Below are 14,890 nucleotides of genomic sequence, written 5' to 3'. Positions count from 1 at the left end.
GGGCCCATTTTCAGAGTACGGAACCAAAGTGCACTCGAGCCGGTCAACGGTTCAAAAGCGCAACCAACTCAGCCTCAGGTGCGAGATAAAATCTACACACACACAAAAAACATTGCATTAATAGCTAGCATTTTATTGCTTGTTAAGGCGATAAATAGCTAGAATTGGCATTTTATTGCCAATTACAGCATAAAATGCTATAATTAGGATTTGTAAAGAATGAATTCAAGTTCTTTCGACCAGTTTACCTTTAACATGCCAGGTGTCATGTCTTTTGAAGCAGACGTCTGTTTCAACACACCCGAGTCAAATCCGATCATTAGCAAGAAAGTTCATCCAACAGTCTTTATTAACTTTACAGGTTACAAAAAGGTTTAGAAAAACATATTTACAACAGCAGCAACACGGTGTGAGAGCTGTCCAGGAGAATGAACCGGTCTGACTTCACCGACTTAAAATGCAACGAGTGAGGAGGCTCCAGGTTCTGTGGTCTTTATGCAGCCAAACCTGAACATCGGAGTTCTGAACTTCAGAGATGCGTCCCCTGAGCAGAGTGTACTTCATATTCTTGGACAGTGAGCATCAAGGAAAGTGGAAGGAGGCCTAAAGACTCGTCACTTTGCCACCTCCATGTTTTCGACGTGTTTGGCAGAATCTCCGTTAGCTTTATGGATCCTGTTGGTGTGGGGCTCCTGGTCGTCGTCGTCCTGCTTCACCCTCTTCACTTCGGCTTCCTTTACCGGACTTTCTGGTTTCCTCTGAAAGGAAGCACAGAAAAATTAGGCCACCATAGCACAGGGCATTCTGGGTAATATATAAAGAAATAGCTTGTGGTCTTTTACCAAAGACCACAAAGAAAGTTTGTTTAAAGTTTGTGAAACGCTAAGTTGCGCTCAGTGTTTCCGTCAGGTGTTCTTGGGGCATTTGATACAGGGCAGTTTGAAAGAAAACCACACCAATAGAAAAAAATTTAACAAATGTTGCAACTTCCGTCCCCAAAGGAACCAAGTCTACCAGGTCATCACCACTGGTCACAAACCCTGGATCTCTTCAGTAGGTCTGTGGAAAACATTGTGTAGCCTGTTGCTGGAGATCAAACTACTGTGATGCAGCCAAAGAATGAGCCAATGTCTAAATGTTACATATTGTGCTAAATATGTTAATCTGCTTAATTTAATATCCACCTGACGGCAAGAAAATGCTTTAAAAAATAAATACACAAATTTAGGCAGCAAGAGGTTTACAAAAAAAAAAATCATAAAAAGGCAATTTATAACTTCACTGAGTACCATCATCATTAACTGCATGTTTGAATTTGCATTATTCCTTGGAGTAACCCGAAACTCATGTTCTAGTTCGATCTGAACTTTTGGATAGAATTCCTTTAAAGGAAACTGAGATCCTCGACCTACACCAGCGTCACCGTCAAACGTCCAAGCGCTCACCTTCTTTCTGACCAGGTGGGAGATATCAGACACTGGGACTGTGGGGGGATGTTCACTGGTGCTGTTGGTGCTTTGCAGCTGGTTGGAAAATGAGACAAAAAGCCGTTGGGGAAAACAACACAAACTTAGGCAGTAAGAGACGCAACCGAAACCTTTAACTTTGCTTCTGACAAATGAGAAATGAACCCGAACTAGTTCAAGTTAAAGTTAGATCATAACACTCCCCCTGCTGGCCATCTGGGGGACATTCCACAATGTTTGACCGATGGGGAGAGTTTTAGTCATTTCAGGAACCTCCTCTGTATTTTGTTTGGGTTTTAATGCCTGGCCCACATCAGACCTTTTCGCAGTGACAGGAAGTGAGTGTTTAAGAAATCAAAAGCTTCAAATATCTTGTTTCCCAGCGTGAATGTTTCATCCATGTTATTTCAGGAGCAGACTTACTGCCGGACTGGACGAAGGGTCAGCAGGGCTGACGGTAGAATCAGGCAAAGCAGAGGAACTGGAGGCTCCGTCCTACAGGTGGGAACAAAGCAAACAAACAAAAAACTCAGAACAGGAGCCGTGGAGCATCTGTCAGCAATAAGAATGCAAACAGGAGACTTATACATCTGTGGATTGGTCCAAATAATCAAGTATTCAGAATATAAGCAACATCTTGGTAGGTTATTTCTTTCTTTCAAAGAACTTCTGCAGGGTTTCACCAACTCACAGACTTTGTAAGGCCAGGAATGGAATTTAAAATATGCATCGCAAATAAATCGTATGTGTTGACCTGAGAACTGGTTAGAAATGTGCACTTACCCATGATAGATGTAAAAAAGCTGGCCAGCTTCACGCTAGCTAGCCTTCAATTGTGTATTAGTAGCATGTTTGCAGTAGCCACAAGTGCCTCTAATCACAGAACGCAGTAAAGACGTTTGCATGCGAATCAAAGTTTTGCATAACTGAACGCCATAAGAAAAAAAGAGCATAGAATATAAGATGAAATAATTCTGGAACAAAATGTAATACCCGTGATAAATGTATTTAAGGCTAACTTGTTATTTTTCTGGTGAATTTAATGTAATTTTAGACACACAAATTTAAGACTCAGGATGCAGACGCCCTGCACTAAAAAGAAAAACACAGAATAAGCAGTTTGTTCTTTCCCAGCTCACCTGAGCCGCCTCAGCGCTGCTCTTCATCCCTTCAGTGGCGTCCTCCACCTTCTCCTGGATCTCTGGGAGCAGAGCCTTCAGCTCCTCCATCTCCTTCCTCTCGTCTTCCAGAGCCTCTGGACCCTCAGCTTTGTCCATCATCTCCTGCAGTTTCTCTGAAAGGTCAACAACGTCAGACTAACAGGTCAGCTCTCCGTGTGGTGATCTGCTGTGGTGGCAGGTGGGCGGCGCCTCACCCAGCCTCTTCTTGATGACCGAGATGGAGCTGTTCAGGGCCTGGATGGCCAGGGCGTACTGGAGGTTCAGGCTGTGGGCGACCCCCAGCTGGTAGTGGGTCTCTGCCAGCAGGCGGCTGTCCGGGTCCAGGTGCTTCAGCTGGAGCTTCAGACACTCCTGGAAGTCCTCGAGTGCCTGGTTGTAGTTTCCTGACACGCAGATTAAATATGAGTAATATGTGTGTGGCCCTGGAATTGACTTTATGATTATGGCTTGATTTAAGAAAAAATAAAAATGGACAGGCTGGATTTATATAACTGCAGTCGGCGGCCGCACAAAATCAGTCCAAGGGCCACAAATGACCCCGGGGCCACACTCTGGACACCCCTTACATATACAATTTTCCTCTTAGTTACATATTGTCACCTTCCTAAAATAATGGCCTAAGCCTAAAAAAAATAAAAAATTGTCCCAGGCCATTATTTTAGGAAAGTGACAATATGGCCTCCCAGCAAACACCCTGAAAATGTAACGGTGTGTTGAAAAAGTGAGTCTCTTGGCTAAGCTCTGTACCCGACTCGACAGAAACCTCTCCCAGCTTCAGGTGGGTCTGCGCCGCCATCAGCTGGTCGTCCTTCTCCTCCTTCCTGAGTCAGACGGAAACATGAGGTCAGATCCCAGCAGGCGTCTGGATCCTGCAGGCGTCGCTGCAGCTCTACCTTCTGTAGATCACTTTGGCCACTTCCAGCATCTCCCAGGCCAGCTGCAGGTTCCCCACCTCCTCATCTTCACTGTCCTGGAGGAAGGCCACAGCACAGTGAGCCGATGTCACGCTTCCCATCTGAAGGCGAGTGTGCGGTCAGTACCTTGTCAGCAGTGGGCTCCCCTTCACCAAGCTCCTCCGCTTCAGCCTCCCTCTCTTCATCGTCCTCGTCGCCTACGGAGGGACGGCGTGGTTATGAGGGCATGCAGCTGAACCGCTCGTTTCCATTAAGTGCAAAAATTGCGCAAATTGTAATTGTGCAAATAAATTTGCTTTATTGAAACACTTTTTTCGTGCAAGTTACACGATCGATAACTGGATGTTGCTACTGGTGGAAATGAAGAAGATGACAGGAAGTGACCTGGTCTGACTCATCACATCAACACATTTATTCACGTGGGATTTTAATCGCCTTATTTGATGGGAAACTGCAATTGTGAAATTGTGTCTGTTTTTTTGCCTTACATTTGCAGAATGTCGGGAAAGTTCTGAGCCACTTTTAGTGGAAATGCAGCTACTGATGCTTTACTGTAGAAATTAAACTACAAGCAATTCATTTGAACAATTAATTGAATTTCTGGTTTTTGAAGATTTAATGTTTGAAAGGAAAAAAATGTTTATATATCACAATTTTGTCTTTTCCCCTCCCAACTATTAACTCCTCGGGTTTCCGTAGGCCAGAGTGATGTCGCCACACCAAAGGCGGCCATCTTGTTAGACTAGCGTGTTTTACAGCCATTTATTTTTACGGAGTTCGAATTCAGGACAACGCTGCAATGGAATATCGGGGTCAAGCTAAGATTTTTTTTTTCCATTTTTAATTACAACAATAAAGTCATATTACAAGAATTTGGTCATATTAGGAGAAATAAGTAGTAATTTTCTGAGAATCAAAATAAAAAAAAATGTTCTCAGAATTCTAAGACATTCTTTCAGTGAAATTGCATCCTTTTTCTGCCAATATTGACATCTGAAATGTTTTGTGCCCATTTGTAACAGAAACATCTCTACAGTCTGGATAAATCAGAAGTTCACCTCCAGCTTCTTCTGGCTTATCTGTAGATTCTTCCTGTTCAGCAGCTGCTTCAGATTCTCCCTCCTTCTCCTCAGCTGGTGATTCATCCTCGCCGTCCTCTTCCTCCTCCTTCGGTGTAGCCTCCGAGCCTTCAGTCGTGCTCTCCTCCGTCGCCTCGCTCTGCTTCTCAGAGTCATTGGTTTTCTTCTCCGCCATGGCGTCGTACACCTGAACCCTCAGCTCGTCTCTGGACTTTTCTAACAATGCGACAGAGGAGCATTAAGCGTTAAAGCCAGCTCCCAGTGGGATTTGAAGTAGTTAGCCCCGCCCCCTCACCATCAGCGTTCTCTACGCTCTCAACGTTGGAGTCTTTGGGCTTTTCCTCCTCTTCCTCCTCCTCCTCTGGGACTCCTTCCAGAGCGTTCCCCAGGACAGAGTTCTCCATCCTGTAATCACATCCCGTCGTTCACATCTACAGACTTGAAGCGCCGTCAAGCAGCGCTCTAAAAAAATTACTGCCACAGTTAAAGCTAGTTTAGTGATTTGAAACCCACCGTGCCAAATCCAGCAGTGCTTTCCCACACCAGTAGAACGCCTCCCCGCACTCATCCGCCGTGTCTCCGTACTTCTTAGCTCTGAAATTATTATTTTTCTCCTGTCAATATTATCACCAAGTTACACCATCTGATTACTTGCACCGAAATATTCCGTTTCAAAATGCACTTCTGCAAAACGTTGCTAGGAGAAAAAAAATTGCCCCTTTTACTAAATAAAGTAAAATAAATTTTACCAGATAAAATAAAATTAAATACAAAACAGAAAATCTGGGAATTTTTAAAAATCTATGTTTTTTTGTACAAAGGCCATGATGTGAAAAGTGACTAGATCTATTGTTCATATAGGTATTACACAGAATGGACATGTAATTGCATTGAAATATGCAGTAATATATTTTATTGCAGCTGGAAGGACCCAAATGTTTTTGTTAATTTTGTACAGGCAGTGAGTCGGTCCTCTATTCTGCCATAGATTGGCTACTGTCAAAACACAGAAAAATAAAATGTTTGGCTATTGTCAGCTTACATTCAGCTCTAGTTCCCAGCTGGGTTATCATTCGAATAATTGCATTTTCCTGGTGACAAAATTGGACCAATTTGTTTGACACATAACACTGAGACTGAAGATGCAGTAAATGGATAGACATGAAAAAAAAAAAAAAAAACTTTACTCAGTCAGGATTTCTACACGCTTTCGCTCCAAGCATTTGGAACTCAATTGTTTGTCCCTTTAAAACGCAGTTTTGATGGTAAAGTGAAGAGTTCTGAATAAATTTGAAGTCGACGTTTTTTTTGTTGTTCGTTTGTTTTTTGCCGAGTTCAGATCTCGAGGTTGTGTCTCACTTTTTAGCCTTAAGGCTACGTTTCTAAAAGTCAGTGAGGAAAAGGTGGAGGGTTATAGCTCCTGAAAAATGGGGAGCAAACATTTTCTTTGAGAACATTTATAAGTGTCAATTTCCACTATAATTAAAATGAACCATTGAAACAGTCGTGAAAGTGAACTGCGGAAATGCGGACAACACTGTTTGGGCCGCATCAACTCATTTCTATTATTAGGATAACGCAGGACACCCGAAGGAAACTGGCACAAAGGAGAGGATGTTTAAGTCCAGAATTTTAGACAACCAAAAAATAGCCTGTTTGAAATACATAAAAAATAGACAATTTTTCGAGATACAAAATGAAGAAATTATTTGTAACCTTTCTAAAGATATATATATATATAAATAAAATACTAATTGATAAAGTTTTTAGTCTGCCAGTGGACTCACAGCATCCCGCAGGCCTCCTGCAGGGCGCTCACTGCCTCCACCACCTTCCCCGTCACCAGGTACTTCTTGCCAGTCCCGACGAGCTTGTTGGCCTCCTCCATCTTGGCTTCACTGGACAGAGAAACCAAAGCAAGTGGTCACTTGAGTAAAAAACAAACAAACAAAAAAGTATTTTTCTTGCAATTAAATAATAATTTGCATATTTACTCTGGTAAACTTAAATAAAAAAGATTTTGAAGAGCCCTAAGAAACAGCAGACCTTGTTGAAGAGTAACACTGGCAGCGAGGGGTTCAGGAGATGTGACGTGTGAGTTGCTCCTCGCGTGGACTACTGAACTGATCTGTTGTTTCAATTTAGCGCGAAATGGGCTCGCTCTTTCCGGTGTCGTAGACAAACGCGGGAGAATTCTTAAAGGTACAGACACATTTGTTCTGAATCACAGTATGTTGTTTTTATTTTTCATCGACCGCTTGAGTAAAAGGAAACTCTTTCATATGTTTTATTTAATCTAAAACGGCGGTGTTCACAGATGAGTCTTATGAGAATTTCTTGAAATACAAGAAATACTATAAAACGATTGGAGTTTAAGGGCAAAATTGGGGGGAAATGTCTTGTGTGAACAAATGCACCACAAAGGAGATACTGTTGGTTACCAAATACAAATAGGAACCAGTGAGGAGTTCTGATATAGATTAATATGCCAGCCAACGGCAAGCATCCTGTGAGGAGGTGAGATGAGCATTTTATAAATGTTCATTATTGCAAAAACTGACCCTGAAACAGCAATAAGCCATAAAATCAAAGGTAAAAGAATATTCAAAATGTCTTTATCTTATATGGCACGTAGAATAAAATCAATATTGACCTCTGCTTTAAAGATCTTAAGTGTAAATTATACAGATCAGGTTCTTATCAGGTCATGTAGATTATATCTTAATAAACTACAAATATTCAAAAATTGCCCTTTTCTTAAAAACAAACATCTATAGAGTTCCTCTATTGCTTTTTTTTTTACACTGCAAGCTTTTTAAATATATAATATTAAGTATCCTTCTGCATAAGTCAGCATACCTAAAGCATCAAAAGAAGTCCAAATATAACCAGGATCCAACAGATTTAACTTCATGCGTGACCTAAATTTTGTATAAAACATGAAACCTATTTAGATTTATTAAGCGAACGAACAAAAGAGGAAGTGGTGCAGCATCTATGTGTGTATGTCTGTGCTGCTGCTGTATTATTAGCAGGTGCCTGTTTGTGTTTCTGCTCTGTTGTACCCTGCTGTGACTGACAGATCCCCTCTGAGTTTCTCCTGCTGACTTTCTTGCCTCCACTGTGTCAGAACAAGTCTCAGCCTGGCCTCTCTCAGTCAGCCTCTCATTCATCAGTCTGTCCTCTGTAGGGACAATGATGTACTATATTGCACATGTGGATATATTGTGAAATAATCCATCCATTTGTTTTCCATCCCCACAAGATACTTTTAAAGGTCGCAAGGTCTAGTTTGCCATGGGCATGATACAGCTTGGACAGGTCACCAGCCCATCAAAGGGAAACACAGACACACCTGACAATAAATAATCATAAATTTTTAAGTTGTTATTTATATGTAGAAATTCCAAACGACAAAATTGTTTTCAGACTGTGACAGAAAACGGGAGTATCCAGAGAGAACCTTCTGTATCACAGAGAGAACAATCAACCCTCAGACCAAACAGCTCATCAAGAACCCATCTTGGTTTGGGCCATTAGCCTCACAGCACTGCGGTGTCACAGTGAGCTCAAAAGAGATGGTAAGAGTTTCAGGAAGATGGTGGTGGCAGAAGCTTGTGGCTGGCTACAGATCTAAAAATTTCAAAAGGAGACCTTATGTTGTTCCGAAAATAGTTTAAATGTGAAGGACATTTGAAATAGTTGCCAACAAGCCCAGGTCTGATTGTCCAAGCAAGTTCACCCTGGAAGCAGAATGCAATGTGCCGAATGAAGTCTCCGAGAAATATCGTCACAGAACCTAAAACAGGCTCTTGTTCCTGTTGATCTGAAAGTGCCTGCCTGTACAACCAGAAAGGGACTGGACAGTCCGCTGTCCAAGAAAACATGAAGGTCAGACCCAGGTTTGCCAGAGAGAAAATAGACAAAGGTCAAGAGTTCTGGAGCAACGTCCTTTAGATAGATGAGTCCCCAGCTGATTCATGTGTACCCAAGAATAGAGGAGAGAAATCAAACAACAAACCAACAGTGAATCACAGCTGTAAGAATCCTGGTTTAGGGATTCTTTGACAACTCACTTCCATTGAATCCAACGTGAGTTCTATGTTTCAGAGAGTGCTTGAGCAAAACGTGAAACCATCTGTAAAACAAACAAAAATAATACAATAAAACAGAAGCAGAGTTGGGCTCAGAAACATGACAATGGCCCAAAACATAGCAGAGAATCCACCAAGGACTGCCAGAGGTTGAGAATCCTTTAATCTCCCGTGGAAACCATTCAGTTGCTCAAAACGCTTGAGTGGACCTAGAGCCACCTTCTCCTCTCTGCTGCACTTTCCAAGCTTCTGTCTCACAGAGCAACCCTTTCCCACAACTCTGCCCACCCGACTCCTTCAGACTAGTCAGCAGAAATTAGCAAACACCTGGTGGAACTGCAGTGAACAGTGTTGCAGGGTTAATAGAGGAGCCATGTTGTGATGGCTGAAGGCAGAGTTTCAGAAAGAGGAGCAGTTTTTAAAGAGACAGAAGCCCGATTTCAAGGCGTTGCATTGCAAAGTAAAATTTTTTAAAGTCATATGCGATAGTGTTTTTATAACAAATGAAGGTAACGTATTTACTTGATTGTGCTATAAAATGGCCTTGGAAATACATGATACTGCCTCTTTGAAAGATGTTTTGTTGGTTACATTTCTCAGTAAAAAACTGAACATTTAATGGTGTTCTAATTTTTATATGACTGCAAACCTTTTGTTGATGAAGAAAAACACGTCACAGCTACATAGCAGTGATATCACTGTCATCACTGTGTTTACGTCTGGTGGAAGAGACTCATCACATTTCTAGCAGTTTTACAGTCCCCCACCGTATCTCTGATGCAACTTTGTTGTTATTCCTGAGGGCTCATTGAAACCAAGACAATGGGCCCCTGAGGGGCCCTTCAAACATCCAGCAGCTTCAGAATCAGCCGTTGAGCGTATTCACTAATTACGGGGATATTGTGAGACGGGAGATGAACACAGGACAGTGTTTGATCCTGAGCCTACAATGGTGCATCTAAAAGGAGGTTATTATGTGCCGACCCTCTTATCTGGCCCTTGATGAGATGTCTCCTATGGCAACGGTGTGCAAATACAATCTATGACAAAGACGATGGAGGAAGGCGAGGAGGCTGCTTAAGCTTTGAAAAACTCCTGTTTCCTTAGGTAAAACAGATTGATATGAGTCAAGACTACAAAAAACTATTTTGTTTTGAATTTCTGCCTTTTTTAAAAATATATGTGTTCTTGCTCTTCATGTGTAATTGAGTTCCTTAAGTCTTAATGCCAGTTCAGTGGCAAGAATACAGCCACTGAACTGAATACAGTTAAAAGGTCATAAGGTGAGGTTTGTCACAAGCCATGTAGGGGACAGAACAAACATGCAGAAGAACGTAAATAGTCAGTTTAGTTTGCGGTTTATAAAATGACTTAGTAAAATCTTCAACTACATACTGTTAAATCACGAGAGATTATGCAAAATACAGTGCAATATGCAATACCTCAGAGGTTCCACTTTTGTTATCCTGGTATATAGAATATTGATTAAGAAGCACAGCTCTCAAACACACGTCAGCAGGATTTTTGCTCATGTTTTTATCCAGGGTTCTATAAAATCCACACCTATTTGACAAACAGTTTGAAACCAGGTTAATATCTTGCCAAGCCAAATAAAGAAATTGATGCGACACATGTCATAACCAGACAGCCAGTTGTTAGTTTAACTTCCGTTTTCACTAACCACCAGAAACTGCCTCCATTGTGAAAAGTGTGCAGACAAAGATGTGAGGCGTCCCTCCGCTTATTCACTGAGTAAACAAATCAGCGGCATGTGAAGAGGAAATGAGAGAGAAAAATCCCTTTTGAAGCGAACTGATTAAAAGCACACAATGTTGCAACACAAGTTTAAAGAAAGGAGGAAGTTTCATCTAAGTATTTTTTTTTTCATGTTTAACAGCTGGAGCAAACTCTAAGGATTAAAAGTTTATCTTTGACTCTTCCGAACACACATTTCATGTCACTGTTGTCTATGTAATGTAGCCTAATATATGTAGTATGATAATAGGCAATAATGGTTTTGCATGTGGCATTTAGTTATATAATAGGCAATCGCATTACCTGTTTTGACGCAGAATTAATTCCATAATCTATTTTACGTTTAACTTCTATCTTCTTTTTTGAAACATTTCAATTGCAGAATTACGTCACACAAAATGAAAGTCTCTCTTAAATATGCGAACCCCATTATTCTCTTTTTCTCAACTTAAGAGGTGATACTAGAAAAAAATGACTTAAAAAAAAGAACACAATTTACATATGGAATTTCTCCTCGCATCCACTTACGGTGCTAGTAAGTTCTTAGGCCTTACTTTGACAGGATTAAACATAATCTGTTACTCTGTGTTAAATAGCCTAGTTTTTGTCTCATATGAAACATGGCTGCTTTGTGAACTCAAACAAGATCTTTTGTATGAAGTGCAGATTTTGAAGGAAATTCAATGAAGGTATATACCATAAAATACAGATTGTTTTTATTGCTGGTTCATGGTGATAAGGATGTACTCTGAATTGGGTTGAGTTACGTGGCAACCAACCTCTTGACTCAAAGACCCTTTCCTGGTTTCTTTGCGGAAGAATGAACCTCGAAAAAAAAATACGTCTTATGTTTTGGATAATTATGTCAATAAATATATTTTCGAAAGCGACTCGTAAGAATAGACAAATTGCATAAAACGGTTATTTAACACTTCTTCTGAAGGTTTCCTCGACGTTTTCCTTCGAGTAACTTACATTCCCAGAAAGGGGGAGGTTTGGAAAGTGCAAAGTCATGCTACATTGTGGCGTGGTCAGGACTGGAGAAGTGAACTGAGGAGATGCGTCTCGTTGTTTGGTAAAAGTATCGCGAGATTTTGGTGAAGGTATATAAATCCAGTCGACAAAGCCAGCCGCTGCACTCTACGGTTGTGGATGCGAGGAGAAATTTTACAAAAGGTAGGTGTTTAAAAAAAAAGAAAGAAAAGAAAGAAAAGAAAATGACAACTTTTCTCTATATATGTGTTGTTTTGGAGTAGTGTTTTTTGTTTTAAACTTCCAATTCGCGGGGCTTAAAGATCAGGGCGTTCTCATTCGTGTTTTTGAAGCATTCAACAAGTGTTTTCCTCTTTTTTTAAAATCAGAAAACGGGACGGTCGTCTGTAAATCCAGTGTGACAAGAGTTGGCTTAATCAGTATTTTCTGTCCGACATTGAAGTATTTATCTGAAATCGGGTTTTCTTTTTAGTCATTTTTGAATGTACTTCCGTTAACCAGGTAAATACCTACATTTCTGTTCGTAAAGGGTTGTTTTTCATAAGCGCCACGCGCTCGTCGACGAAAGCACGATGGGAAAAAATAAGTTTTATTTATTCATATACGGAAACACCTGTGAAAGAAGAGAAGTGGTCATGGGATATGTTTCGAAAGATCCCAACTGACTGCTGCTTTCTGTGCATAACAGCCCGAGTAATTTATTGTAAGATATTATGCGCAATTACCTTGTCTGAGGCTTTTGGCTCTCGGTGAATGATCAGATTTGATGCTGCGCAATATAATTATGTCAATATACATTTAGATTTCTCAAATCTGTTAGCATTTTTCGCACATTAAATTGAGTTCAAATTAAAAAATACTTAATTAACCCCAAAGGGAAATGTAATGAGGTACCTAAAGTCAGGTGTGAGAATGGCTGACATGAACATTTGCAAATAACTGTCGTTGTGTTCAACAAGCAGAAAAGTCTGGAATTTAATTTAATTATTTTTCACATGTAGAAGAAATACGGAGCAAGAAACAGGATGTATTGCTTTGTATTATCAGCATTTCCTCCACTCATGCTTTACAGATTCTGTCTAACCTCAGTAAAATAATCAAGTAGGATTTTGTTTATAGTTGAAAGTGAACAAGAAAAAAAAACTTTGAATACTATTTGAAATGTTTTTTTTTTTTTTTTTTAATCTTTGAGAACATAAATAATTTTTCATCTGGAACTGTATTGAAAATGTGTATGAAGTGGAACCCTGAAAAATGTAATGAAATAAAAATATTTAACATTAGTGTAGCCATGTGAACAATTTCCCAGACTTAAATTGTAAACAAAAATTATTTTTATTGCATGAGTTGCGCAAGTGGGCTCATATTTATATTAGACATTCCTTTTATAAAATAAACAATAGGCAGCTGTAAGTTTTCAGAGAGGGTGTGTGTGACACTCTGCCATTTCCTTCTCAGTCTGACTGAAGATGGCTGCAGGCAACGCAAAGATTGGAAAACTGGCCCCAGACTTCTTGGCTAAAGCGGTGATGCCAGATGGACAGTTCCAGGACCTGAAGCTGTCAGATTATAGAGGTAAGATCTTTCCTTCGCTGCAGGAAATGGTTTTTATTTTTTTAACAGACTCTTCCTATTGACATCTGAATTTATTCCCCCACTCCCTGCTTAGAGGTACAAAAATAATCTTGTCTTATTTCCTCTCTGCACAGGAAAGTATGTCGTCTTCTTCTTTTATCCGCTGGACTTCACGTTCGTGTGTCCCACCGAGATCATCGCTTTTAGCGACGCTGCTGAGGAGTTTAGGAAGATTGGCTGCGAAGTCATCGCTGCCTCTGTAGACTCTCACTTCTCCCATTTTGCATGGTATTCAACAATCCTTTGTTTTTGCATTCTCGACGACTATGTATCGTGAGTGCTTAAAAATTTCCTGTTTTGTCGTTTTAAGGACAAACACACCACGTAAACAGGGCGGTCTGGGTGCCATGAAGATCCCACTTGTGTCTGACACGCGGCGCACCATCTCCACAGACTACGGTGTCCTGAAGGAGGATGAAGGCATCGCCTACAGGTGGGGCAGATGTTAGGTTTTGCCCTCTGGTCTATGCACCAATCTCAAAATGCTTTCCGATTACTAAAGGTCACAATTGACTTCCCAGCTTTCGCCTGCTTTACTTTTGGCTGATTTTTAATCGAACCAGTTTCATTGAACCTGATGTGGCATTTGTTGTAATTTGTTGTGAATTGATCCTAAAATCCACACGATTCATATACATTTCCTGTATTCTAGGGGTCTGTTCATCATTGATGACAAGGGTATCCTGAGACAGATCACCATCAACGACCTCCCAGTTGGACGCTCCGTTGAGGAGACCTTGCGTTTGGTTCAAGCATTTCAGTTCACAGACAAACATGGAGAAGGTTGGTGTGTTGCTTCTGTTTTTGCCACTTTCTTTTGAAATTGTACACGCTTCCTTTCTGGAACCTCTTTTATCTTTAATCTATCTGCCTGGGCTCATTACTTGTTTATCTGTTCAGTCTGTCCAGCTGGCTGGAAACCAGGAAGTGACACCATCAAGCCAGACGTGCAGAAAAGCAAAGATTTCTTCTCCAAGCAGTAATAAACTCAAGACCACAGTCTGCTGCCTGCTCTAGCAGATTTCATTTTGTGATAGCACGTCCAATAATGTTTGAGTCAGAGCTATGTCGTCATCATAAAGTGTGTGTACTATGTCTGTGTAAACTGTGGCCCTAGGACCAAAGGACAGTAATTATGCTGTGGTAGCTATTTTATACTGTAGTCAGTTTTTGACAGGTAACTGAGCAGTCGATCATTAGTGGTACATACAAAGGAGCTCACAAACGTTTTCATTGGAGCAAAGGCGAGCCCATCTGTGCTCAAAATGTGGCCCTGTTTTTGTTTTGTTTTTTCTATACTCTGAACAAAATTCTTATTTCACCTGAATAAATTATGTGTTTCACTTATATGGTGATGTTTTCATGTTCATCAACAAAACTGTCACAATTTCTGAAAACCCTCGAATTTAAATAAATTGTAAAATTAAGTAGGCATTTGAATTTTCTCTGTATACAATAATTTGTAAAGATGAATCAAACGCAATTATTTATATTTATACATAAGGATGAACACACAGATATATATTTGAAATACTGGTATTCTCCTGTTTGGATTGATTAGGAAGAAAAATTCTAATGAACATTTACAGGATTAGAATTAAAAAATATGTTGTATTTCTTTGGTAGGGCTACCGCAGAAGTTTAATGTTGACTTAATCCATTCAAGACTTGCATAAGAGAATTGTCTTGTTGGAACAATGCAGGTTAAAATTTTACAGTAAATTCAGAATTTTCACCTATTTTGCTCTAAGTTAAATTAGATTTTTTTTGTTT

At 40.3% G+C, this 14,890-nt stretch overlaps 2 protein-coding genes across 2 annotated transcripts; one reads left to right on the top strand and one right to left on the bottom strand.

Moving 5' to 3' along the window:
• Positions 1–331: 331 nt before the first annotated feature.
• LOC103479004 (histone-binding protein N1/N2) lies at positions 332–7,136 on the bottom strand. The gene is made up of 13 exons (XM_008433196.2): positions 6,687–7,136; positions 6,428–6,538; positions 5,154–5,234; positions 4,936–5,045; positions 4,620–4,856; positions 3,688–3,758; positions 3,541–3,617; positions 3,395–3,468; positions 2,842–3,030; positions 2,606–2,760; positions 1,890–1,961; positions 1,446–1,523; positions 332–758 (listed from the first exon to the last, which is right to left on the bottom strand). Exons 2-13 carry the CDS (start codon positions 6,526–6,528, stop codon positions 615–617), a joined length of 1,389 nt encoding a protein of 462 aa, XP_008431418.1. The 5' UTR covers positions 6,529–6,538; positions 6,687–7,136; the 3' UTR covers positions 332–614.
• Positions 7,137–11,530: 4,394 nt separating this feature from the next.
• Positions 11,531–14,464, top strand: prdx1 (peroxiredoxin 1). The gene is made up of 6 exons (XM_008433197.3): positions 11,531–11,665; positions 12,941–13,057; positions 13,192–13,345; positions 13,428–13,550; positions 13,770–13,900; positions 14,018–14,464. The coding sequence occupies exons 2-6, from the start codon at positions 12,952–12,954 to the stop codon at positions 14,098–14,100; spliced, it is 597 nt and encodes a 198-aa protein (XP_008431419.1). The 5' UTR covers positions 11,531–11,665; positions 12,941–12,951; the 3' UTR covers positions 14,101–14,464.
• Positions 14,465–14,890: the final 426 nt, after the last annotated feature.

This window comes from Poecilia reticulata, chromosome 17 (assembly GCF_904066995.2).
Source record: "Poecilia reticulata chromosome 17, P_reticulata-male-v2, whole genome shotgun sequence".
NCBI classification, from domain to species: Eukaryota; Metazoa; Chordata; class Actinopteri; order Cyprinodontiformes; family Poeciliidae; genus Poecilia; species Poecilia reticulata.
Note: the sequence above shows the minus strand (reverse complement) of the source record. Positions and strands in the feature narration are given on the sequence as shown.

Excerpts from the sequence above, each read along its gene's own strand:
- LOC103479004 (XM_008433196.2), bottom strand. The coding sequence starts at position 6,528 with ATGGAGGAGGCCAACAAGCTCGTCGGGACTGGCAAGAAGTACCTGGTG. Across the intron at positions 4,857-4,935 it reads GAGCGTAGAGAACGCTGATG|AAAAGTCCAGAGACGAGCTG; the intron begins GTGAGGGGGCGG and ends TCGCATTGTTAG. Across the intron at positions 1,524-1,889 it reads ACCCTTCGTCCAGTCCGGCA|CTGCAAAGCACCAACAGCAC; the intron begins GTAAGTCTGCTC and ends TTTTCCAACCAG.
- prdx1 (XM_008433197.3), top strand. The coding sequence starts at position 12,952 with ATGGCTGCAGGCAACGCAAAGATTGGAAAACTGGCCCCAGACTTCTTG. Across the intron at positions 13,551-13,769 it reads GATGAAGGCATCGCCTACAG|GGGTCTGTTCATCATTGATG; the intron begins GTGGGGCAGATG and ends CCTGTATTCTAG. Across the intron at positions 13,901-14,017 it reads CACAGACAAACATGGAGAAG|TCTGTCCAGCTGGCTGGAAA; the intron begins GTTGGTGTGTTG and ends TTATCTGTTCAG.